The 25853-nt window shown below is 41.7% G+C and overlaps 2 protein-coding genes across 4 annotated transcripts; one reads left to right on the top strand and one right to left on the bottom strand.

Moving 5' to 3' along the window:
- Positions 1 to 1610: 1610 nt before the first annotated feature.
- Positions 1611 to 17943, bottom strand: UGDH (UDP-glucose 6-dehydrogenase). Of its 3 annotated transcripts, none has more exons than XM_069791466.1 (12): positions 17802 to 17943; positions 16848 to 17016; positions 14368 to 14469; positions 12776 to 12976; positions 12493 to 12690; positions 11849 to 11996; positions 10523 to 10617; positions 7910 to 8040; positions 7055 to 7188; positions 5818 to 5909; positions 5618 to 5728; positions 1611 to 2868 (listed from the first exon to the last, which is right to left on the bottom strand). In XM_069791466.1, exons 2-12 carry the CDS (start codon positions 17007 to 17009, stop codon positions 2758 to 2760), a joined length of 1485 nt encoding a protein of 494 aa, XP_069647567.1. In that variant the 5' UTR covers positions 17010 to 17016; positions 17802 to 17943; the 3' UTR covers positions 1611 to 2757. The 3 variants fall into 3 exon arrangements, with proteins under 3 accessions (XP_069647567.1, XP_069647559.1, XP_069647574.1); XM_069791458.1 differs by having other exon boundaries at positions 17806 to 17943; XM_069791473.1 differs by lacking the exon at positions 17802 to 17943 and adding an exon at positions 17149 to 17275.
- LOC138686564 (collagen alpha-1(I) chain-like) lies at positions 17338 to 25853 on the top strand. The gene is made up of 3 exons (XM_069790461.1): positions 17338 to 17360; positions 17750 to 19912; positions 22965 to 25853. The coding sequence occupies exons 1-2, from the start codon at positions 17338 to 17340 to the stop codon at positions 18747 to 18749; spliced, it is 1023 nt and encodes a 340-aa protein (XP_069646562.1). The 3' UTR covers positions 18750 to 19912; positions 22965 to 25853.

The following is a 25853-nucleotide window of genomic DNA, read 5'->3' as shown; positions in this document are numbered from 1 at the left end:
CAATAGCGTTAAAACCCATCTCTTACATGCACTACTCAAGCCTTCAAAGCAGGAATGCAAGTCATCTCCAATTCCGATTTCCCTGGCAACTGTACTCTGAAGATGATGGCTTATGATTCACAGTGCTGCCAAAGCTTCCAAAGCTCTTTCGTTTGGCCTGTGGTAAGGTTCTCTTGTGTATATGCAAGGTAAGTATTGCAGTATCCTGAAGGCATGCTCCACCAGCTGTTCAGACTGGATTCATCCCACAATCCCAGTGTCCCACTAAAAGAATGCAGCCACCAAGAAACTAAATAAGCTGACTCTCCAAGAAAGCAAGGCAAATGCCAGTACCAGTTTTACTCCTTGTTACTCTTCAGAAAGGGTCTGCTGCTCCCCATTTCCTAAGAAAGGCAAGTTAGACTTGCCCATTCTTTGTCATCTTTATGATTAAGCTCTAAATCACTGTCCAGGCTTTGACTAAGTCTGCAGGAGAAACAGGGTAGGAATAGGAGTATAGCACCTAGTTCTTCTGTCTCCTTGGGACAGCATGTGAAAAGCCACAGGAAGCCTCAGGAACACTGACCAGCCTTGCACATTCCTAACAGGAGGAATGCTTCACTCGAGTTTAATGGTTCACCCATCCACTTCAAACTGCTGAGGACAGGTCCCATACAGAGGCACTACTATTACAGCTGTGTGCAAGTTTCTGAAAAGCATGCTGATTTTCTGAGGCTTCTACTCACCCTCCCTGTTAAGGTGAGCCCTGAAGTGCTGTGCTACCCTGAACATAGTTCAGGACAAGAGATCCTTCAAGCACAACTTGTCAGTACCCTCTTAATCCCCAAGGAGAAATGACCACCCCACCCTCTCAGGTGCTATGAGGGCAGAGGTAGTCGAGAGGATGCCTACCTGCAAAGACAGGGTGATCTACCAGTTGGATTACAATGCTTACAAATACCACAACTGTATCACAGGGCTGTCCCTGCTCTGTGGGTGTTGTATGGAAGTAGCGCTAGTGAATCAAGAAGACATGGCATGATGAAAGATGACAGTTTGATTTTAAGCCCACATAATTCTCACTCACTTTGAGTGGCTTCTGATGCGATCCTCACAGAGGAATCTTATGATAGGACAAAAAGCTTGAGGCATATTTGCCCAAAGTGCTGAGTGATCAATGCATAATAAGTCCCTGTGTGGAAGCCATTAACATGCAGAATCTGAAAGCATCTGGTTCAAGGGTACAGCTATTTCAGTCAGATAACGAACACTGTCCTGTTTTGTATAACAATTTGGGTAGACAAGGTCCTCAAATCTTCAAATAGCTGTCCTAAAGCTTAAATTGTATCTACATTTCTGTGGGTAAATAGTTATGATAATAGTACTCATTACCAAGGTGAGACTGACCTTATGCCCTGTTTAACTATTGAACTAGCATACTTGAAGGCACACCTGTTGAACAAATTCAGAAGATATTATGTGACTAGTTACAGGACAATTCTCCAACATCCCAACACTGCTATTATTCAACTAAGACATCTATGGCTTCTAGTCTGAAATCTGTCCATGGTCATCCTTCTCTATCCTCCCCTCCATTTCACAACCCCATGCAACAAGCCAAACACAAACTCTGTCATCTCAAGGATTTTAATAGCACTGGCCAATTGAGAATAATAAAAACAAGTAGAAATAAAGTAATAATAAAGGTAAAAATATCAAGATAACATAGGAAGTATTCATTCCTGCTAATTAAATGAGGTAGCAAGCTGACTAATTTATGGGGCTGAGTTTTTATTTTTAATAATTTCTTAACAGCAGAGAATAATTTTTTGCAGATTCTTTAAGAAAGCTGCTTTCAGATGAAGTACATAAGCAGAAAGGAAGGAAAAAGATAACCATCAGGTAGCTTTGAAGCCAATATTTGCTTTCTACTTGGACTGATGCCAAATTAAGGTAATTCTGCTTAAATTCCAAGTTTGAACAAGCAGAATGCTCCTCTGCTGAAGATGAGTTATATTGCTGTAACTGAGGAAAAGCTTGCCCCAGGAATCTGATTAGATCAATAATTTATGTGACTGCACATGGAATGTAGGCAAGACAACCAAAGAATTAAGAGTGAAGAAAAGCCAGTGGATCAGTTCATAGCTCCTAGTCCACTGTCATTAATTACATGATAGATGCCTGCAGAACTATCTGGCCTCCCAATAGATGCAGTTTAGACTGCATCAGTGCCAACTGATCCCAACCAAGATGGGGGTATTATTGTTGCAGTCAGCTCTGTTTTAGGGCTCAACACAAATCCTACCAAATTAACTTAGAACTTATCTTTTGACTTCAACACCAGTTAGAGCAAGCATTTAACTGGGCAAAGAATTACCCCAAAGGAAAATAAAAAATTTTTGAGACCAGAGTTCCTGATCACTGTCCATAACTGGACTAAAGTAAAAAGATATTCTATTTCTTTTGCTTTCCTATCACTTGAAACATTTAAAGTGCAGTTTAGGAACATTTCTGGAAGCAGAAATCTGCAGTTTGAAGGTAACTTTTCCACTTAAAAGATGATTCATTATTAAAAACAGGTCTGTACCATCTTCAGTAACCAAAAAAATTGCTATAAAAATAGAAATTTGAAAATAGACTGAATTCACATGTACCAGGTACCATTTCTAATGTAAAATTGGTTTAGTTTATGAAAAATATCTTTCCTTAAAAAAAGCATAGGCTTACAGTTATTATCACTAAGAAGGTCCACAGAATTCCTTCAGTACCTATTAAACACTATACTCTAGGCTTTTTGACAGGTGGGTCCTGCAGGCTGAACTTGGGAATTTCACATGAAGAAGCAAAAGGAATTCTTTTGGCTGACACCTTCTTCCCAATTGTTTCAATCTGAAAGAGAAAACACATTTAACAAGTGAGTGTGGCAAGCTAACATAATCATGTCAACTTACAAGGAATCTACAAATTAAATCCAGGACCATGACTACATTTCATGAACACTAGAACAATACAAGCCACAAAGCATGGTGTGCCCAGGAACAGTTTCTGGGATTGGAGTTGCAAAGAGTTTTAAAAAAACCCAGCCTTTCACAGGTGTCTGCTTTGCTTATTTAAAACTGTGCCTTGCTAATTTGAACATTTATGTGCTTCCATAGGACTGTCAGTACAATACCACAAAATGTTTCTAGGTATTCATAAAATGTGGGTTTGGCTTCCTTTGTCTAAAAATTTATACCCAGTACATTAGAAGAAGCTTTTTCCCCTCCTTAATGCAGTGGATTGTTTTTGAAACAATACAACTCTGAAAGGCTAAAGGCAGCTAACTCTGTATAAGAGAAAGCGTGTAACAAAGCCAACAAACATAAGTGCCAGGTACTGCAAAATTCAAGGAATTAGACAGGTTCCCCTAATTTCTAGGTAAGACTAATGTAAATCACTAAGGACAGAGCTTGTAGAAGACAAAACACCAACTAGCAAAACAGTTCAGACACCCAGTAAATAAGGAGAGCTGTAGCTTTCCTCTTGAGTAAGTAGTGCAGGTCAGATGCAAAGCACCAAAAGACAAAATACTTCAACTATTTTAAATTTAACAGAAATTCAATGAATATGTTCTAGACAGACATTTGAGTTAACTCTGAAAAGAGTTGTTTAAACAGTCATGTGAGTGGTATGCACCATATTTGCTCATAACAGTTTCAGTTGACTGGTTAAATCAATTTATACATGCCTGTTCACAAACAGGCTGTGTATAGTTTAAGTAGGGGAAAAAAATATCAAGAGAGAAAGCCTATAGCCATTATGCAAGTAATCACAGTAGTCAGGAGTACACAGAATGAAACAACTGAAACATGCATGTGATCTGGCTTGTAGATTTTGTTCTGATTATGTCTTGCTGAGATGCTTCTATCAGATTATTCAGGGATTTGGTGATTTTAGTATTAGTCAAACTGTCTATGCTAGAAGTGCTTCAAGCCCTTCAGTCAAGGCTTATTCTGCCTCCCCCACTTGAGACCTGAGCAGTTATTTTTCTCAAATCAGAAATTACTTTACCTAGAATTAGAGTTTCACATTCATATTTCCTGAATTAAGCCTCCACTGTGGAAACAGGTTATAATTGAAATGGTAGGTGTGTTTAAAGTTCTTTAAAATCCAGTTTGAGAAAAAATAAAATAAAACCTGCCCAAATTCATAGATTTGGATTGTATGTAATGGAATTGCTATTGGCATCAAGCTGTCTATGCAATAACTTTTAACAAGGGCAGTGAAAAAGACTGGCGACCTAAAAAATTAAATTGTGGGGTTGTCCATGTAAGACAAAATCCTTTTTATTATTTTATACAGAGAATATAGGTAAATTGTTGAATGCTTTCTGGATGAAAAATCTGGATAATAAACCTGGATGACAAACTGGATTCTGGTTGACAAACTCATGAAGTGGTTAAAAATTCAACTAGCATTTCACAGAAAAGTCACCCAAGAGCTATGAAACACAAAGGTACAATCTCTGATTTGGAAAGTCTTTAAGCCACAGACTTCAGAAGAGAAATTTCTAGGAGAAATATCACACTGATTATAATTTGATATACAATTTGCTATTAGCTTAGCAAAATGCTTAGCTGAGAAGTTAAGCATTTGCTTCTGGGTCCTCTCTTTGGTGTAAACAGACACCATTGTTTTGATCTTCTGGTTGATATTAATCAATCACAAAGGACTAATCAATCATCTCCTCCAGCCTCCTATGTAACACTTTAGCATTTCACTGACTTATCTTCAGATACATCTTTGTGTTCAATGCTTTCATCTCCAACGTCAGCCAGCCTTGTGCAGACCTCAGGGAGAAAAGCCCGAAACTTCTCTTAGTAGTCTGTCCAAGCGGAGGATCTCACTGGCTGATAAACATTTGTTACCTGCATTACACCTTGTCTGGCTTTAAGTCTCATTCTCATGCCTTGGGTAAACCTGCTTATGTCTTTTGTGAAGAACAAAAAAAGGGGTGTTTACAGCTTACATTTACTTCTGAAGGAGGCATGTTTTGCTATCCCATTACTGTCAATTTTAAAGGCTGCTTTTTTTGATCAGTGGTGTTAAAATAAGGTTTCCAGGTAGGGGCTGTAGCACAGGTTAAAACATACACCAAATGCCAAGCTTAGCCCTTCTGCTGGGTGGTAGCAGCAAAAACTACAGGACTTGAGGAAACTGTGAAGGGGCTAGTTTTGGAGTCAAATATCCTGCTGATTACCTAGAATGAAATTAGGAGTGAGATTTAGCAGGTTTTTTACATCTATCTCATAACTCTCCATGATTTCCCAGTCCAAAGGTTTACAGTTGGACTTGATGATCTTAAAGGTCTTTTTCAACCTAAATGATTCTATGATTCTAAGGCATGCTTATCCTCCTGAAAGTTGATGGTCTGATGTAGCTTGGGTTTTAACAGAGCATCAGTCTATGAAAATAGTAAGGCAATAATGGAGGAAGACAGCACTAGCAGAGAGACTTAAGTATGGACAGGTTTAGATTTAAATCCTCATCTGAAGAGTTTTTTTTCCCTTGCTACTCAGTCATTGCAGATGGAGAGAGAGCAAGAGGGAAAAAAGCAGAAGGAAAGAAGCATAAAAAGCAGCATCACCCAGCTAATTACCTGGAAGCCAATGACTTGTAGCTCATTGTGAAGATCATCTAGAACTCTCCTACCATCAAAGATAAATGCAGGCTTCAGCATCTTCTTATGAATACGTTCATAATCCAACTCCTGTAAAGGGCAATTAAACCAGAGAGAATAAATAAGTAGCATAACACTCCCTCTTTTTCTCTTTAGTTTAAATTTAAGATAACATTTACCTTAAACATGTCCCATTCAGTGCAAATTACAAGGGCATGAGCTCCATCACAGGCTTCATAAGGATCTTTACTGATAGTGACCAACCGAGACACTGTAACAGAAGAAAAATAAAAGTCTTATTCTGCATACATCTTTAGCATCAATCTGGCACACTCCTGGCAAATGAGTCTCCTTCCTTCCCCTACACAAAAAAGGAGTTTCAAGTCACTCACCCACCTAGAGATATTTTCTATCAAGACATTTGTCACTTTGATTTCACTTATTTAAATGAAAGCAGCTTGTACCTGGCATCTGAATAGAGTCACTAAAATGTTTGAAGTTAAGCATTCAAATTTGATTTAAGCTGTCACAAGAGCATCTCTAGAATTAGAAGTTACTATGGAGTGTTCAAATGCCAACTCTCACAAAGGTCATTGTCTGTACAATAGTAGCACAACACAGATCCTGTTTAACACTCAGTTCACACTAAAGAAGATACACATCGCTCACTAGGGGCTGCCTTCATCCTCTGACTGCCTCAGCAGCTGCCTAGAGGCAACCCTCCCCTCCCCCTCTAATTCAAGGGCATGTCAAATAATGTACACCCTTCACTCTTCATCACAGCTCATTTTCCTCCATTCTCTTCACCTCTAGAAGCCTGACCTAGCCTTGTCCCCCTCCCCAATAAGAAAAGCAAACAAAAATCCCAAATACATCCTGCTTCTCCCCAAGATTTTTCTAGTCATAGATGATTACTTTAAAGTCGTCTTGAATTTAAGGGAACAAATGAATTTGGAAGTGATATGAGGGAAGGCAGAATGCTCTACAGTGAATTCCAAAATTATTTCTTTATTTCTACTTTAGATATGGAAGCAAGAATTAAGGCAAGATAGGACTCAGGACACAAAGGAGCTGACAAAGCAACACTAGTCTCTCCTACTTCTGGACATTCTTCTTTCTCTTCCTTTCAATTATGCAGAGAGAAAATTCTTTGCATGTATTCAAATGAGTATTTATCAAAAGAAAAATATACAATAGCACAGAATTAGCATTTATCTATAAAAGCTATGGGGAATGGGAGAACAGTTACAGTAATCCTCTGAGCTATGAGAATCTTCTAATAAGTGTAACCAACAGCACATTATTGCCAAGGTGAAGATGTGAAAATGAATTTATAGTATTTAAACAGACCTTATGTATTTTGAGAATAGGGTGTGGAGGGAAGGCGGGAAATAAGCTTTACGTGAGTATTCTTACCTTGGTTATCTTCTGAGACACCTGGATGTGAGAGATCCAAGATGATTTGTTCCTTAGGTACTTTAGGATCATAGATATGGAGCTTTGCTCCTTCATCCATTAAATACTTGCTAATGTAGATACTGGATGACTCTCTAAGGAAGTGAATCAATCAGTTAAAGAACCAAGTGGCCTGTTCTAAGTAATGAAAGTCTTCATGTGTCATGATATGCAATGTCAGAGCTTTTATACCAGTTTTACATTAAACATCCTAGTGGTAATCCATGCCAGCAGCAAACTTGAAATCTCGAGGGGCACCAAGGAGAGTAATATGAAAAACAAATTTACATCTCTCTCGCTGAATCATGCAAGAAAGATACTAAGCTCCAGGACTCCTATAGACCATAATTAACAAGGCATCAAGCTTACAAGCATTCCCCACAAACTGCAGTTGGAGAGTTGTATCAAGTTTGACCTTTACAGGAAAACAGAATTAACCACCTATGGGAAACAGAGCTGAAACTTTGGCTTCATGTAGCAATTTAGAACCAGTTGTTAAAACGTTGCATTCTTTTCTGTGGAGAATGGAAGGACTCTGTCAAAATCTATCTTTGTTTATGCAAGTTATTAACAACTAGAGTTATCTGCTCCAGCTTCTGAGTGATTTAGGTATGTTGTAGAAGTCAAGAATCAATCGTCTCACCCATTTAAGAAAGACTAATCCTTGCTACAAACCAATTCAGTCACAAGAGGTTAAGGGTCCCATATCTGATCTATTTTTATTAATGCACTTCAGTTAGGGGGGGCAGGGGTTAGCTGCATAGCTGGTGACAAGTGTAGGGAATCCACATCCGTGAACTGAATTCACTTTCTTACCTTGTGTCCCCAGTATCCTTTTTGAATGCAAACCCTAAAATAGCAATCTTCTTATCAGTGACAGTATTGAACAAGCTGTCAATAATGCGGGAAGCAAATCGTCTTCTCTGATAATCATTCATGTCTATTACCTGAAATCACATAAAGCATGATGGTACAGAAGGGAGCCATTTTAAACTATAAACAGATTCTTCTAGCAATCAAGCCAAGCTACCCACACAGAAGTTTAATAGAGTCTTAAAAGAGAAAGCTAAGTATTTTTACTCAGTATCATAAGTAACCTGAAGATTAAATTCAGTTAATTTATCAAATTATCTTTTAATCAGTGACTGTAGATGCATATACACACATACTATCATGTATTATCTAGCTCAAAGGCTAGGATTTTTTCAGATTGCTTTTTTAAAAATCTACAACTTACTGTATTCTAGGCAGAAGAATGGAAAGTAGTTTCATTGTTAAGAGTACCTGATGTCACATGGACATCCCATTGCCAGATCTACACTTCCTTATGTGCCATGTATAAACAACTGTGAGAACATTTTTAGCCTTTTTAATCCACACTAACCGTTTTCAATACACAAAACTAATGTGGTTAAACCAGATTAAGCGCCTCACTTTTGTTATTACATGAAAGTGGGTTAACTCACTCTGATTGTTCCTGTACTTTCCTCCAGCCTGCTTCATACTTTGATCTCTAGCCCTTAACACACAGAGGGCACCGGATCACTAGTAGAATAGGAAAGGTAGGTTCCCCCAGCTAGTCAGTGTTCAACATGGACTGGAAAGACTGCCATATAGAAACACTGCAAAGAATTGCTCTTAAAACAGAGCAAGAGAGCATAAAAGCATTAAAAGCACTTTAAACTAGTTTGTTTACATTAACAATGTAACCTTTTAGGCTTTTATTAAATAAAAAACCACCTCCACACAGAGCAAACTGTAAGTGTTCCTATGCCTTTGGGTTGCCAAGGTACCGAGTAGGTTGCCTTTTGAGAAGGACCCTTGTGATCATAAAGGATCGAGCCAAACCAATTTCTCTTTCAAGACAGTATTTATTTTTCCCTATTCATCAGATCATCAGTGAGGTAACATGGTTTGCTCCTGCAGCTCCAGGGCTTGTCTGTTGTCTGCTTACACCTTATAGTGAGTAAAAGCAGTAGTTTTGAAGCAAATGTCAGAACCTATGGCTCCTTCTCCTTCCTACTGTGCCAATGCATCTAAGTCCTACACTGAACCAAACCTCTCCTGGATGCTTGCACAAGGTTCATGCAGTATGTTAAGTCTCTCTTCACTGATGGGACTGCAAGCCTCTCCACCATGGACTACACCTATCCTAATGAAGTACATTTTTAAGGAAGATGTCAGTCTGAATCTCATCAGAGGCAGGCAGCATAAAACCCATGTCTTCCTTGTTCCAAGCAATTAATGTAAGAGTTATAGTTGCAAGCAAGTAACTATGCCACTGACTAGCCCCTGGCTGGAGGTTAAGCTATCTAAATGGGATGTAGAAAGCTACTGGACATCACAGATAATGTAAGAATCTGACAAGGGTCACAGATAGCACCATGAGAGACGACTGAGTTTTACAAGCAGTTATGGGGGAATTATGAGTGAGATCAAGCCAAGCTTCAGACAACTGGAAGGGAGTATCAGGGACTTTTGGGGGAATAGAACCTTGTGAAGCCAACAGAGCTTAAGTAATACTATCAACAGTGCCATGTGGCCATGATGACCTAGGTAATGGTGGAAGAAATACTGGACTTCAATATGGATGTGGCACAACTGACCAATGATGAAAAAGTAATTGTGGGCAGTTTGTTTATTTGGCAGCAGTGTGGGATGGAGAAAAGTGAGGGGGGGAAAAAGGCTAGCCAAAAGGAAGATTAAAAAAAAAAGGAAAGCTGCTAACAAGGTAGGCAAATCATGTGCTTGGTATTCTGGGGGCACCTTCTAGGCAGCCTTGTACTCGATCACCACAGCCTAAGCTGTTCTTTTGATCATACCACATATGTCAAAGCTGCTTCCTCAGTCAGGACTAGGAAGAAGGGTGAGGTGTTTTCACTGGTTAATAGGGAAACACTTGCTAGTACAGACTGAGCATCCTGGTATTGCTGCATCCGTGCTAGGCCTGAGAGCATCCACATCTTCCCAACCATTCCTAACATTAACCAGGGAACAGCAGCAACCACATTTATTTAAAAGAACAGCAAGTTCTGCCAAGTTCCGAAAGAAGAGGAACTGTGTAAGTAGACCCTGAGGAAAAGATCATATGCTCTGAATTCAAAGTGGACAGAGATAACCAAGTGCAAGAGGAAGACAGGAGTCCAGACATGCTTGTACTTCACATTTTCTACTGCTACTTCTAGACAACTTCCCAATCCATTTGATCCAGACAACTTAATTCACCCCAAAAAAGCCTAAGCACCTAGGAGTATCAAATGCCAGTGTTAGGCTGAGGGCCCTAAAATGTAAAGATAATCAACATTAAGGTATCTGCTCCTTAAAGCTGAAACACAGATTATATGTGGACAATGCTCAAAAGCTCAATGCCTGAAAGCTGAATACTGAAGAAACACCACCCCCTCAAAAAAATTAGTGACAAACTTGTACCTGTTGCCAGTAGCGGGCTACTTCAGGTAAGTTCAGTGCCTCACAGAGGTACACTAAATTCAAGACATCCTTCTGAAAACAGCTACCTCCAAACCCTGAAAGAGAAAATGGTTGTTTTGCAGGTGACTGAGGTACTATTCTAACCCCATCTTTGGAATCAAGTAGTTTTTGGCAATCATTGACATAGTCAGCATTGTAATTTTTCCCAGTATTTCACTGCTAGCAAATGAAAACCTTAAGAATGTCTCAAACTCCAACTCCTGGACCTACTTACTTTGTCAATTACAGAAGCCTTAAAATCTGCTTCAGGTCCCACTGAAGTCAATGGAAGTTTTAATCCAGTCTCAGGGAAACATATGGTAAGATAGCCCCTAGTTTTTTATTATTACAAGTGGGTGGACAAGCTCCTGGGTTTGCTCTCCCCCCACCTAGAGATTTAGATTAATATTTCTCAGAACAAGTATGTTAAGATCAGATTCTTTCCTCCCCCACCTCCAAATGGTTATCTACTCATTGCCAAGAACCAAATGATCACCAGAGCTGACTAAAGGAGAACTGAGACAATTAACAGAAGGATCCTTGACCCCTAGAACTTTGCTCAGCAGAGTCCCAGAAGCAACACATTGTAGAAGGAATTATAATAACCTAATAGAAATGTTGGTAATGTATTTACTATCTACTTTTCATTATTGCATAGACTCTAGGAAAGGTTATATTTAATAAGGTTATTTTAAAGTCACACTCTCTTTCTATCATGAAGACTGTAGCCATACAGATAGACTTTAGTCTTTGTCCGTAAGTTTGAAAGTTTGTTGTACTGATCACCACTTTATCACATCTTACTCTCTAGAAAATCTAAACAACTGAATTCATCCTACAAATTAGAAGTTGCCATCACACATTCTGACCTAGAGACATCCCTTTCCTCAGGCCACTGGCAGCAACTCCCAAAGAAAATTGCAGCAGTTACAATTGGGAAGACATCTTGGAGAGCACTATCATCAGTGGTGCTTCAGAAAAATAAAGTTGCAGCTTTTCTTTCCAGTGTCCCAGGCAGGATAAACCATGCACTCTGAAATCCTGGGTTTTAGATTGCCAGTGTCTACAGCAACCTCAGTCCTAGACATTTTACCAGAAAAACTGATTTATGCTAGTACTCTACAGCAATATTTTCACACACTCATGCTGTAGAAGATTTTGGAGTATCAGATCACTTACTTCAAAACACTACTAGTAGACCTATTGCACTGTTAAACAGAAGCCCACAAGAAAAAAAAAAAAAAAAAAGAAGGGGGGGTGGTGGCGGAGGTGGAATTTTTCATTTACCAACACTGGCTTTGAGAAACTTATTTCCAATTCTTTGGTCTGTTCCAATAGCTCTTGCTACTTCTTCAACATCTGCTCCTGTAGCTTCACACAGAGCACTGATTGAGTTAATGCTGCTGATTCTTTGGGCAAGGAAAGCATTAGCTGCCTGTAAATAAAAAACATAGTAAAGAGAACTTGATTTTTCCAGAAACCAAGAGGTCCACAGACTGAAGGGAGTTACTACTGGAAGGATTACTTTAGCATCTATGTAACTCTGTTGAGATACAAAATGGTAACATAACTAGTTTAATACATAAATGCCAGTTAATGGGATCTAAGGAAAATAATTTAATGGTTAACTTGCAGAGTTTGAACTGTTTTATGATGGTAACCAGTTTTTGCAGCACTGGAAGTTTTGGCTTAGTAATAAGTAACACAGCAATAAAAGTGAGAAAAGGATTTCATGGAAAGTTAGTATCATCTATTAGCCCAGCTGAGATAATTGGAAAAAAAGAAGAAGATACTTTGATACACATACTGGGTCCTCCCAACCTCATGTCTTTCCTAGCTGCATCACTCAGCATCAGTGAACTTGTGCTTCTGAGCTTTATCTCAGTTACACCCTTTGCTCATTGCAGACAACAGCAGTGAGTAACACTAACCAGTTTAGAAAGTTCTGATGACCAAGTATTGGTTGTGAGGATTTTTTCTTTGGGCACCCAGTGCTCATAAACAGCACAAAGAGCACGGACAGCTTTCTGTCCCTCTGGAGAATCATCTCCACCAATAAGCACTCTGTCTGGGTTCTTCAGGTCCTTGATGGCTGTTCCTTCTGCAAGGAACTCTGGGTTAGACAGCACCTAGAGGCACAGGAATAAAGAACAACAGATAAAAGCCAAAAGCAACCACCAGCCTTTAAATACACAACTCAAAGATTACACTTGCCTGCAAATCCAAGTTAGGCTTAGTATTAGCATCAAATATTCGACGAATGCTCTCTGCAGCACGTACTGGTACTGTGCTTTTCTCAGTGACAATTTTATAGCCATTTGAATTTTGTACAATTCGTCTAGCGCAAGCTTCAATGTATTTCAGATCAGCTGCTCGGCCTTTTCCCATCCCATAGGTCTTTGTTGGAGTGTTAACCTAGTTACAAATACATGGAGGGTGAAAGAAATGTTACAGGTCTCATAACACAAGAGGTACTGACAAGGTGAAATTGTTAAGAATGACAGACATTTTCCTTCCCAGAGTCCAACTTGCTTCTACCCCAGAATTATTCTAGTTACCATATCAGATGACCAGCTATTAGCTTTCTCAATTACCCATTTTGTCTTCTAAAGAAAGCTCATTGACCTCTATTCAAACAGAATTTAAACAAGAGCAATTCATAGCAGCTCTGCAGGCTTCAGTGAAACTTGGTTCTTAGTCTGGAAACACCAGTAATTTCTTCATGATTACAGCCAGTCACCTTTTGTTTCCTGTCCCACATCAGGGGTGTGAAAATTCATGTAAGAATCTTGCAGCTAGTGAGGCAGTTACAGTTTAAACCCACTTTGCAGTGAAACCTAAGTGTAGAGCTGCTGAAAACTGCTATACTGCAGTACACAGAAAAGGCAACGTGAGGGAAAACACATCATTTAGATTAAGACAGAGGGTCCTTTTCATTACAAACTGAAAGAAGAAATGGCAACAACACGTAAAACACAACAGCATGTTTTAAGCCAAGGACAGGTGGCAATATATGGGCTGTATTAGTGGCAGTCATCCAGCCAAGTAGCATTCATTTTAGACTTAATGGAGAAAAATACTATCAGAAAAGAGAGCTCTGTACTGAGGTGCCCTAACAAAAAGGAGCTCTCAAGAAAAGAGGACTTAAGTAACAAAAAACTCAACTGTGGCCTACCAAGATGAATAGCAATTAGTTCTTTCGGATTCTGCATTAGGAACAACCTTCTAGATTACAAAAGTTCACACAGTTTATGTTTGATTGGATCCTCTTCCTAGTGGTGTCAACAGCTTAGACATATTAAAGCTAGAAAATATTAAAAACAGCCCCTCTTCCATTGATACACTGTTTCTTAAAAGCTTCTAGAAGTCATCTTTGTAACCCAATAATTGGTATATGACTTTGCATCCCTATCTAAGAACCATATCAGTATTATTAAAGTCCCATAGATCTCAGTTGTACGCTGCAGTGACAGATCTGCACTATATGCTGCTCTAAGACCCCATACATCTAACCAAGCTAAACATCAACATAATTTTGACTTAGAGCCTGTTCATTTGTCAAATGTTCTACTGGCTATAAGAAACAGACAAAAATAAAATAAAAAGGTTACTTAGCATTTTTCCCACCGTACACAGAAAGACAAGGAGAAAACTGACACAGTGACATGACATTGCTAACCGAATCTATATGACAAAACAAAAGCCTCTTCCTAACATAAGAGCAACATAATTATTTGATATGGAAGAAAAAGAAAAAAAAAAAAGACAGACAAACACATACAACCATCTTCTCCCCCTAAACTTACAGAAATAAATACAAGATCAGCTTCTCTAATGGCATCATCAATACTGGTGGAAAAGAAGAGGTTTCTTCCTCGGCAGGATTCTACCACTTCTTTTAACCCTGGCTGAAAAAAGCAGGAAAAAGTTAAGATTAATGCAGTTAGAAGAACAGTAAACCGCATGCCCAAACAAATAGCATATCATTTCAGATACAGAAAGATTTTTTTTTTTCCTCAGTGTGGCATGTTTTCAGTCTGCCAGATATAAAGTAAAGCTTCTGTAGATTTTAATAATGAAAAAAATAAAGCCCTTTCTTATTCAAAACACACAAAATGCTGTCTCAAAAGTTTCAGCCACACTGAATTGTTATTTGCACAACCAGATTTTAGACTCCAGTTATTCCCATGCTCAATTCTATTACCATGAGCAACAATTAAAGAAATACTGATAGAGTGATGTTAAGTAGATTCAAGAAGTAAAGTCTTACAATATTCCCTAAGCTGCAAACAAAAGAGGTGGTCCAAACTCTCCTTTTCCTTTCAGCTACACGTTCCATGATCTCCCCAACATCAGATCTAAAACTGATTCAGCACAAAAAAAAACCCCCACCACCCACAAAGAAGTCTTCCACCAAATTAGCAAGCCCAGATCCAGTGAAAGAAAGGCAGGGGAGACACACAGTAGATAAAGACCACTCCTTTTGGCAACCACCCATCTTTGGACCAGATTAAACTTACCATGGCACCACACCTGCAGCATGGAAGAATCACAGGCACAATTTGATGAGACTCTTTCCAGAGACACATACTGTGCCATATCACTTTCCTTTCCCTTAGCACCTCCACTCAGACAAGAGGAGCAGGAGGCCAGGTGTACATGAGCAATCCCCCATATTAGAATGGTCTACAAAATGATTTAACTAAGATATAGTTGTCATAGATAAAAGAAACCTTTATTTTTTGTTTGAAAAATAAAGTCATACACTGTAACCTGGCAATCAAATCTCCAACTTGAGACACCTATCATGACATGAGATATTTGAGTAAGTGCCAGAAAGGCAAAGGTTCACTGGAGGGAGAGAGAAGAAAACAAAGCAGAAGCTTTCTTAGGCAAGACATTTTTGCTGTCTCACTTTATACCAAATACCTACTTAAAAGGAAAACAAAGGTCAGCACAGGCAGAATAATATGTATTACAACCCATCAAATGTTCCAACTATGGTCTTACTGGGATGTAAATAGAAAGGCAGCCCACTAGACAATTTCTGACACTGAAAAGAAAAATCCCCAAACAAAAAAAATACAGAAAACCTCACTGTGCAATGACTCAATTTTATAACTGTCTGAACTAATTCTTGGCAGCTTTTGTACATTCTCTGTAAGCAAAGGACACCATTCCAGGAAACAGATGTTATGAGTTTGCATTTAGTTGTTGGTTTTTTTTTTAAAAACATGCCAAGACTAGCTCTACTTTAACTCATTCAGTCTGTTTATAGGAAACAAAGTACTTGCTTTCACAATCTTTATTCGTGTCTCACCTGCTAATCTGAGCATTATACATATTTTCCTCTGAATAAGTATGACAAAGGAGGCCTATTCATCTTCACTTAAAGAGTCACAGTATAGGTTTGGTTTTAAGAGGGAAAAAACCCAACTGCATTAGTGTTACAGCACAGGCAGGATTCAGAAGACTCCTTACAGCAAAAGAGTAACTGTTAGTACCAGGCAACATGCCTTGTCTTTGGGACCCCAGTGAAGATAAGTTTTCACTCTCATTAAAGAAAAGAGCTCAAACCTATAAAAACTATATCTCATGAAAGGATGAAGGAAAGAGCCCTATTCTTTAATGGTGAAAAAGAATGAAAAATAACAAGTGCCAAGAGAAGCAAAACAGAAAAATGCTTTCTATATCTTTAATTTAAGTCATTCTGTAATGAAGGAGCGACAGTGCAATACATTTAAAAATAATTTTTATCTGGCCTAGTCTTCCCAGGCCAGATTGGAGGTTTATGGTACAAGTGAATCAGGAACATGACTGTCCCCATCTTACAACGTGGTTAAGACGGGCAGCACAGATGGCATTTCGCAGTATTCAGAATGGGAATAAAGCTTACCACTCAGTATTACACACTCATACTGTGCTACAATGCAGCAGATAATATCTATAACTGAGTAAGAGGACTATGTTATGATTAAATAGGGTCCCAAAAGAAAGTCAGCATGATTTAGCACAATTCACTATATATACAGTTACATTTTTCCCTACTAGGCCCTTCATATATGACCCTGAAATACCGGCCTGCACCATACATATTAAGTTATTTCAAAAATCTGGTTTAATGAGCAGTCGAGACGAGCAGCTGTTCCAGAATACTCTTTTTGAAGGACATCACCGTGCTATACTTATCAAGCTTCAGAAGTGGGCCATGTGGAAATGCCATGCGGTAGGAGGGAAGCAAATGCAACACTGGCGGGAAGAAGAGACAACAGCGAGACAAGTTTACCTCATAGATTGGGAGAGTTTCGGAATTCCAGGCATTGATTCGGGCCTCATTGACATCCACAACAGTAACTTTGATACTGGGACACATCTGTGCAATAACACTACAGGTTGGCCCACCGACATAACCAGCACCAATGCAGCAAATCTTCTTAATTTCAAACATGATTGCTCTAGGAAGAGGAGAGGGGAAAAGGAGAATCAGGAGTTGAAAATGAAAACGCTGGCCAGCAGCTCAAGGAAATAAAAGAGAAATAACGATCTGAGACTCTGTTATGCTGCCACAGAGGGAAACATTTTCCTACAGCTGATGTCTTGAAGCGAACTGCCGTTACTCTCTCCCACCCGGGAAGGCTGTGGAGCCCGCCCCGCTCCCGGAGCGCCCGCTCACACAGACCGTTGAGGAAGCGCTTTCTGCGGTCGCTTCGGAGCCTGCCGGCGTAAATACCACCCCCTTAGGCCGAGGAACTGCTGATGCCACCACAGTCCCAGGCATGAGCAGCGACCGCAGCCGCAGGCAGCGCACAGCGGGAGGGACCGGCGCAGCCCCGCGGCGGGCAGAGCCGCGCCAGGCCCCGCTCGGCCGGGACCCCCGCGCCGGCCCCGGCCCCCGCCCTGTGCCCGCAGCCCCTCGGCCGGGAAAGGCGCCGGCGGCGCGGAGGCCGCGGCTCCCACCTTCCCCCCCGGTGGAGGGAGCGGGCCGGGAGCCGACGCCGCCGCTCCCCGGGCGGCCGGGGCCGCGGCCGACCCCCGCGGGCTCCATCCCCGGTTCCCGCCGGCCCCGGCGGAGAGCGGCTCCCCGGCGGAGAGCGGCTCCCCGGCCGCAACCCGGCCCCGCGCTCTGGGGAGGGGGGGGGGGGGCAGCTGACGGTACAGGCCGCCGCCCCCGCCCCGTGGAGCCCCTAGGGAAGGCAGCGGGGGGACCCGCGGCCGGCACCGAAGCCGCAGCCCAGAAGACTTACTGCGGGCGGGCGCGGTCCTGCCCCGCCGACCGCGGATCGAGCCGGAGGGCTGCGGCGAGGATGCTCGGCGAGCTCAGGGCGACGCTCCGCTACGAGCGGAGCGGCGGCGGCGGCGGCTATTTAAAGGGCCGCCGCGGGGCCGAGGCGGCTGTTTCATCCCGCGGACGCCGAGCGAGGCCGGCCCCGCCTCCCTCCCTTCCACACGGGGGCGGAGGCCGGCGGCCGGCGCGGAGCCCGCCCCGCCGCGGAGCCCGCCCCGCCGCGCTGCCGGCGAATGGAGGCCGGACACCTCAGGCGGCGCCGCCGGCCCCGGCCCCGGCCCCGGCCCCGCCACCGCACGGGCGGCTGAGGGACCGCAGGGCCCCCGGGCCCGGCTGGGGTCTCCGCGGCCTGGCCTCGGGCCGGGGCCTGGGCGGGGCCCGCCGCAGCGGCTTCCTTCAGCCCTGAGGGAGGGAGAGCGGCGCCTCTCGGGGCGCCCGGCGCCCTCGGGCGGGACCGTGCCTCCGGCGGCCTTTTCCCCATGCGGCGGTCTGGGGGGGGGGTGTTACACCTCGTTCCCTTTGCCTTTTTTTTGTTGTTGTTTCGTTTTGTTTTCGTCATGGCGGCCAGCCCGGTGGCTGGTCTCGCTACCGCTCTGTGGGAGAGGGGTCGAGGCTGCGGCCTGGCCCCCCCGAGAGCCACTGGAAGGGTCCCCAGGCTGCCTCGTCTCTGGTGAGGGGGCTGGCGCAGCGGGGAGCGAGTGCCCCTGCGGGCCCCGCCACGCAGAGCGCCCCTGCCCCCGGGCACCTCCGGCTTGGCCTCTCAGGCCTGGGCTCCCAGGGGAGCACGGCTGCCACCCGTGGGGCAAGGGAGTTCGGCAGGGTGCCTCGCTCGACTGTTCCCCTCTTCCGCCTCAGCGTTTTCAGAAGAGACGGGTTTCGGTGGTCGAATATGCCTGTGAATAATTTCTGGTCCTTCAGCTGCGCTTGCTGTGAAACAATACTCCAATGTTTGCGCTCTCTCCTGTAGTGTAGCGCCATCCCAACAGAAGTGAATAGAAACGTGGATAAGTAACAGTGAAATACAGTGTTTAAAGTCCAGATTGCGAGCATTGCCGGAGGAAGGAAATACAACGAGCTGTCACTCTTGCCCTCATGAGCTGGCCACTGCCCAGGGATCTCCTGCCTAGTTGTGTCAAAGTTCTCAGATACTACTCCTGCCTTTTGTATAAGCGTGATATGTTACTAGTATACTTCATCTGACTCTGGGAGCAGAAAGATTGTGAGAAATCTGCCGTCTTTTCCGGTGCATTGAAGTTCACTTATACCGCATCTCCTAGAAGCTGGGGGGTTTTTTGCTGCATCTGCAATACTGCAGTATTTATGCTTTTAACAGATTACGATTTCTATGTTAAATGTTGCCAAATTCGATGGATAATGTGTGTATGTCCTTGTTAACAATGCGAGTAAAGTATTGCTTTGTTCTTATATGGCATTATTCGTCCATAGATGTTAAAGTATATAAAAAAAGGAATTGGAATCATTGTTTCTGTTTTATATTTTACTCTGTTACTATTTCACTCTGGAGGATCTGATCTTTCCCTAGAAGACTCTGTGCCTGTTTAAGTGAGTACATACTGCAACTCACTGGTCCTTTAGAAATGATACTGTAATATCTGTGTATTTCTCCTGAAAGAGCCTACTGAGGTTTGCAATCTCAGTGCAGGATCCTAGCGGAGTCAGTGTGGTTTGCCAAAGAACTGCCTGGCAAAGGTGCAGGGTTCACCGTGTTTATTCTGAAGTAAAAACAAGTGATGCCTTGTCTCATTGCCAGTTTGCACAGATGTCTCAATTTTGAACACTTTTTTTTTTTTTTTTTTTTTTTTTCCTCCAGGGAAGCCTAGGCAAAGCAAATAGAAGCTTGGTGAGCTCTTGTTACTGAGTCAGTCTGACCTATACCATCGTCTTCAAAACCCCTGTCTGTCTCCTTAGGTCTCAGAATAGCCCCAAATGCATACATTTGTACTATAAGGAACTTCATCTGGTCCCTCTGTACCTGCCTGCTACTATCTTGGCAAGGCCAAATCCACTTCAGATCCTTTATGTGGTCCCCCAAGGGCGTTGGTATGGTAAGTGTGCTTAGCGTGTGCCTGGCAAACAAGGAGTGGATTTTCTAAAACCAGTGGTGGTCGCTGTGTGCAAAGCCACATTTGTGAGGAGTTCCCTTTCCTTATTGTTATATGTATGGGTAGTTAGTATTTTATTAGAGTCAGCTAATACCTCCTAGTTGCTGTGTTTGCTAAGAATGAGGGCAGGAGCTTCAGAGCCTTCCTCTGCTGGGGATGTTCAGGCATACATATCTCAGGAAAGTGCTGCGACCAGTGGGTTATAAAGAAACATGGGGATCTAATTCTCCATCTGCAACTATGCTAGTTTGCCAAGGAGCTTGACAGGGAATATTTTTTGGGTCTGGTAATCATGGCCCTTTCCTGGGAGGAGAAAGGTCTGGGTTGTAGTCTATGATCTGAGAGCTGTTTCCAATGTCTGAACCACCCTTGGAGTAGGCAGTGGTCCCCAGACTCTTTTCTCTTAGTAAAGGGCCTTCATGGATAGACTACACTGTCACACCCCCTGCCTGGGATGTGGATCTTGAATTTTGTCTTTCAGAACAGCACAACTTCCTCAGAAAGGGTGATGAGGGCTGCTTTTTTTTCCCCTATAGCCTACATTCTGGTGGTGAGAGCACTGCTGGCAGGGGAAAAATGCAGGGCTCAAAGTCACTGCAATGAAAAGGGAGTTTGGGTCTCCCCTCTCATTACAGAGTAAATTCTGAATTACTAGGTAGGGTTTGCTTTGTTTTTCTGTTCAGGCAGACCCATTGTTTACCAGTATGTAGAGTTTTTTTATAACACTGCACAGAGGCAATAAAGCTTATGTAAGGCTTCAGGGCATACCATTAAACCTCCTGAAGCACGCTGCTTGGGAAACACAGTCCTGGGCTGCTACAAAGCAGATGCAGCCAGTCCACTGCTGGCCACATTTTAAAATAAAAGTGTGAGTTCCGCTCCATTTTTCTGACAGCTCAGTGTAGGCTGTGAATCCTTTTGCAGTGCAGGGTCAGTAACTTAAATAACATGAGGAATGGGATTTCAGGTGTATGTTTTTCTTTGCCATTGTCAGTTAACTAGATTAGACGGATCCCTCTTGCAGTGTATTCGCTAGCCTGGACCTCACTCCAAGACAGCCTTTCCTTCCCACTGTTGGGGGAGTTTGTGTATCTATCTAACTTGGGGGTATAAATTCCTTTCTGGGAGGCAATGCCTGAAAATCAGGTGAGTAAAATGAAGTTTTGCAATGCTCATTTCTTGTGTGAATGGAAAATTGATAATCCTTCCTTCAAATTAGCAAAACATAATGTATAAAAATTGAAGCTTGACACATTCAGATTCAAGACAGGTTTTTTTTTTTTCTAATAGTGAAGAAAATAAGCACTGAAACAACTCAGAGATGGTCCACCTCTGGAAAATTTTTCTAAAAGATATCTTCTAGTGGAAAAAAAAATTAATGCAAATCCTATGGATGTCAAAAGAGATGTTCATAGTAGTCCAGTTTGGCTTTGTAATTTATGAATGTAATATGTATATTATGCAAAATTTTAACTAAAATACCCCCCTTAACTGGTTGCTGAAAGGTATCTTAGCAGGGCATCCATTCAGTTAAACAACAGCATCAATGAAGGATTGCCACTCTCCAAACTACGATTCATGCATTGCAGACTGGGTCAGGAGTCTCCCTTTAGGGTTCACCTCATTGTTCATTATTTTTTCAGGTTAAGTTCCTATGTGTGTTGTTTTCGAATGAAAATTGAGAGCGCTGCTGGTAGGACTGATCAGTCACTGTTCCATTCATCCAGGATTTTACATTTTAAAGACTGTCATTTGCATAATAATTTAACTGTAAGTAAGCTATACTTCTGAGAGCACTGCTCACTTACACATTCTGGTGAGAGATTATCTTTTCAGGCCCTGATATTGAACAGCCTGAACTGTAATTCATGGAACCATCCATGTCCAAGGAATGTGATTATCAGAATTCAGATGCACCTGCTTGAGGAGAACAGGCACTTTTAGAGTAATTTGTAAATTTTAGGCTACAGATACACATAGGACAGAGTTTATAACCTAGTCAATAACCTGGTCTTAGGGGATGGACTCCAAAAAGTATATAAAATCGAAAGATAGTCAAGTTTTGACAATACATTTCCTTAGGTACCTAAAGGTACATCTTCTGCCTCAGTCTAATCCAGCCTGAGCAGTTCAGTTGCCTGCCTCATATCTAAACTGGTCTGATCCTGAAAATGAGCAATCCCTTTGTGATATGCTCTCATAGACCTGACCTTTAATGTGTGCTCAGGCAAAGACTAACACCAGCAGGATTTAGCGGCATGCAGTCCAAAGATTTAAGACTGCTTCATTCAAAAAGCCTGGCCAAGGAAAGTGGTAATATCTTTTAATATAATGGCTCAATGGCTAGAGCAGGTACCAGTATGAGATTGGATCCTATGTTCTCCTCTCTGTGTGGAAAATAGGGGAGTGGGCTTGAGGCCACATCTCTGCCTTTCCAGAAACCACTGAGCAAAGGGTGATCTGAATGCCAAAGGTAGGTGGAGGGGGCACCCTTCACCTTTCGTGTACAAGCTGTTCCATTATGTAAGGGAGAAATCATGATTTATGAAGGATTTGGGGGATGAGGGGAAGAGGAAGGAAGAAATGAAAGAGCAAGTGAGCGCATGACTGCGTAATCTCCTGGCTGGCACTCTGAAGTTGGAGATGAGAGGGAAAGCCAGCAAGGAACCCTGCATATGAAAGAAGTTTTGTATCATCTCTAGAGAGTGTTTAATGTCAGACTAATCCCCCACCAGATTTAGCTGATCATTAACTAAAGGCAGCTGTGTTTGTGTAATCAGTTTGTGACACTGACATCTGACGGATTCAACAACAACCATTGTCTGTCAAGCCTTTCTTTAACTTTTGACACAGCACAACCAGGAGGCAACCCCACATGTAACGGGGAAATCTGAGTTACTTGGCAACAGTCCCAGGCTGAGGCACAAAAGCACCCAGAAGACTTGCCCGCAGACCAGTTGGATCAGTGTTTGAATCCATGCTTTGTATTTTACAGTGCTAAGAGGAAGGAAGGAGACTCAGCTAAAGAGATTACACAGGGACGCGTGAGACTGGGCATGCGTGTTCCTCTGGAAAAGGCTCCAACAGCTGCATAAAGCAAGCCATACGCCAGTTTTGGACACAGGCAGCCAAGTGCCCGAGCTCCTATGTGTGCTCAGAGCCAACAATAACAGTTAACTGCGCAGAGCCAACGTTAAGAGTTGTTACGAGAGATGTTTTCCGCCTGGCACATCCCAGTTTACGCCCTCTCCTCACCTCCACCTCTCCAGTTCACCATAACTTTGACTTTGCTGTTTGGTCTGACAGTTTGACCAAACAGCTTATGATTAATCTAATACAATATTTTTGTTAGTGACAACCAGCACCCCAAACTGCAATTATTGGTAAAATTTATCCTAAAATGCAGTGAGTTTCTGGTCAGGGTCAATGTGCCTGTTTGTATAGGGCCCAGAACATCTGGACAATAATTTCAGCTGGACTCATGGACAATATTGCAATATAAATAAAAAACAAAAGCCATGCAAGATTAAAACAACGTTTAAAAATCAGAGGAAGGCCACCCAGAAAACTCTGATGAGAATGTCCTCTGAAGCCTTATGCTTTTAGTTCCTGCATGACAATGTTTTGTTTTCCAGTATATGACCTTCCTCTAATTAGATTATTTAAATCTCTCAGCATACAGAAATTATTCACACTTCCTCCCAGGCATGATTACATTTGACAGCCTTATCTATTGTTTAGTAAATACCTCCTTTTTTTTCTTCTCTTCTGATGTTCTTCTGGAAACCACGCACATTACACCAGACATCAAAGCTGTTCCTTCGGAAGCAGTGCTGTGGGCAGCAGCATTGCTTTTCTGAACGTGGAGCATACTAAATCTCCCAACAGCAGAGCCATTTCAGGCATAACAGCCATTTCAATAAAACAATAAAGAGCTTTAAATGCTAAAACTAATGCAATGGAAGTAAGAACAGCCAGATAAGGCACTGCTTTTCATCGCAGCCCCATTGGAGAGAAATTGTCTTGTAGCATGACTTCTTTGAAGGGTTTTACTCAGCTGAGTTGCCCCATTGCCTTTATGTGAACAGTTGTTCACATAAAATAAGGTGAAGATTTGATCCAGTGTTACAGTATAGCTAAAAGCAAATTTGGCTTAATCTCTTCCCCCTACATACTGAAGCCCATCAGAAGCATACAGCCAGAGAGGGTGTCAGAGACAAGATGTACTTATGATTCAAATTGCAAGCTAATATTTGATGAAGTAGGAAAATGATTATTTGGATTTTCTATTTCATCTATATGAAACTGAGGATGGAAACTGCATGAAATCACTAGGAGAGCTGAAGGAACAGGACTTTTACTCACCATCGCCACAACAACAAAGCAGATTTTGATGTGTTACATGCAGTGCTTGGTGTAGCATCCAGCCCTGTGGGGCCTTCTGTGGATCATTTTCTTGCTAATCATATTCAGTTTATCATTTATCATTTCATCTACAAGTTCTGCTCTAAACTGAGCTCCTACACCTTTTCTAAGATTTACTTATTATATCAAAGCAATGGCTGTGACCTTCAGAATGTTGTACAATGGTGGGGGTTTTTTTGGTCTGCTTAGGAAACATATTTTCTCGGCTCTAATATCTTCCTTTACATTTTAAGGGTATTTTTTGCACGAGAAGAAATTAATAAACTACAAGAGTTTTAAAACAGGTACAAGTCTGAAAACTACATAGTCACAGAAATTATTCGTCTGTTTCATCATTTATAGCTTGGAGGATATAATAACAAAACCCATAAATGTGAAAGACTTTTTTTTTTTTAAAGCTTGCTACTTGTGATCTTTGGTTAGAAATTACTGCTGTATTTTCAATTAACATTGTATAAAATATTTTATAATATCACTTTCCATACGAGCAAGAAGAGTGAAACCGTTAAAAAGCTGGATATATATGGTAAATTAGTATTTATTGTCATGTATCGAAATACATTTGTTTCAGACACCCTCTTTGACCAACACTCTTGTCTGCAGAGGTTAAAAAGGTAATGCGGAAGCCAGATTCTTCTAGTTATTATATTTAACTACAAAGTGCCTGCTATGGGAGCTCGCAGTATTTTTGATACAAGATCAAGTAACATGGGTTCGGTTATTCTTCTTGTATGAAAAGAGACAAATCTTCAGCTGATGTCGATGAGTGTAACTCCCTGGAAGCCAGTAAGAGTTGTGCTGTTTTACAAGCGAGGATGTGGTCCACCGTGGGACAGTCCGCCTCTTCCCCCACCCCAAGGTCCATGTCTTTGCAGTGAATTGCACTGTAGGCTGTTGGCTGGTACTGAACAAGTAAGGGTAGAAGGAGAAAAGAATGCAAGTTGTCCATTTTTGCAAGGAACGCACTTCACATTCATGGAATATTTTGCTGCAATGATTTGATGTATTTCTCCCAAACATCCTGGATAGGATATGAAGTTTTTCAGGCTTTGGGGCAGAGTAATCTTCTCCACTTACCTGGAGGTGTTGAACAGCTAGGCCTCATGCGGATCCATTCAACACAGTTAATTTAAATTTGTGGTGATTTCTTTTCTGCATCACTTTATAATGGGCATGTGCAAACATTTTAACAAGTGTACTTTTAAGTAAAGTTCAGCTTTAGTTTTAGGGGTTATTTATAATCCTATGTTCGAGTAAAAGGGTAAATCTTGATGAGCAGACATTAATGATCTCCGATTAAGATCCTACAGTTTCTAAATTGATTCAAATGCCTAAAGCATTTGTTATTAAATTATTATTATTACTACTACTACTATTATTACTACTAAAAATAAATTCAGATTTTGTTTCTGATTCTCTGGTATTTATTACCACTATCTCTGGATAGCTGTATATTATT

Source organism: Haliaeetus albicilla, chromosome 1, assembly GCF_947461875.1.
Source record: "Haliaeetus albicilla chromosome 1, bHalAlb1.1, whole genome shotgun sequence".
Lineage (NCBI taxonomy): Eukaryota > Metazoa > Chordata > Aves > Accipitriformes > Accipitridae > Haliaeetus > Haliaeetus albicilla.
This window is presented reverse-complemented; position numbering and strand designations above follow the sequence as displayed.

Excerpts from the sequence above, each read along its gene's own strand:
- UGDH (XM_069791466.1), bottom strand. The coding sequence starts at position 17,009 with ATGTTTGAAATTAAGAAGATTTGCTGCATTGGTGCTGGTTATGTCGGT. Across the intron at positions 11,997-12,492 it reads CATCAGAACTTTCTAAACTG|GCAGCTAATGCTTTCCTTGC; the intron begins GTTAGTGTTACT and ends TTTTATTTACAG. Across the intron at positions 5,729-5,817 it reads CTGAATGGGACATGTTTAAG|GAGTTGGATTATGAACGTAT; the intron begins GTAAATGTTATC and ends TGCCCTTTACAG.
- LOC138686564 (XM_069790461.1), top strand. The coding sequence starts at position 17,338 with ATGAGCAGCGACCGCAGCCGCAG. Across the intron at positions 17,361-17,749 it reads AGCAGCGACCGCAGCCGCAG|GGAAGGCAGCGGGGGGACCC; the intron begins GCAGCGCACAGC and ends TGGAGCCCCTAG.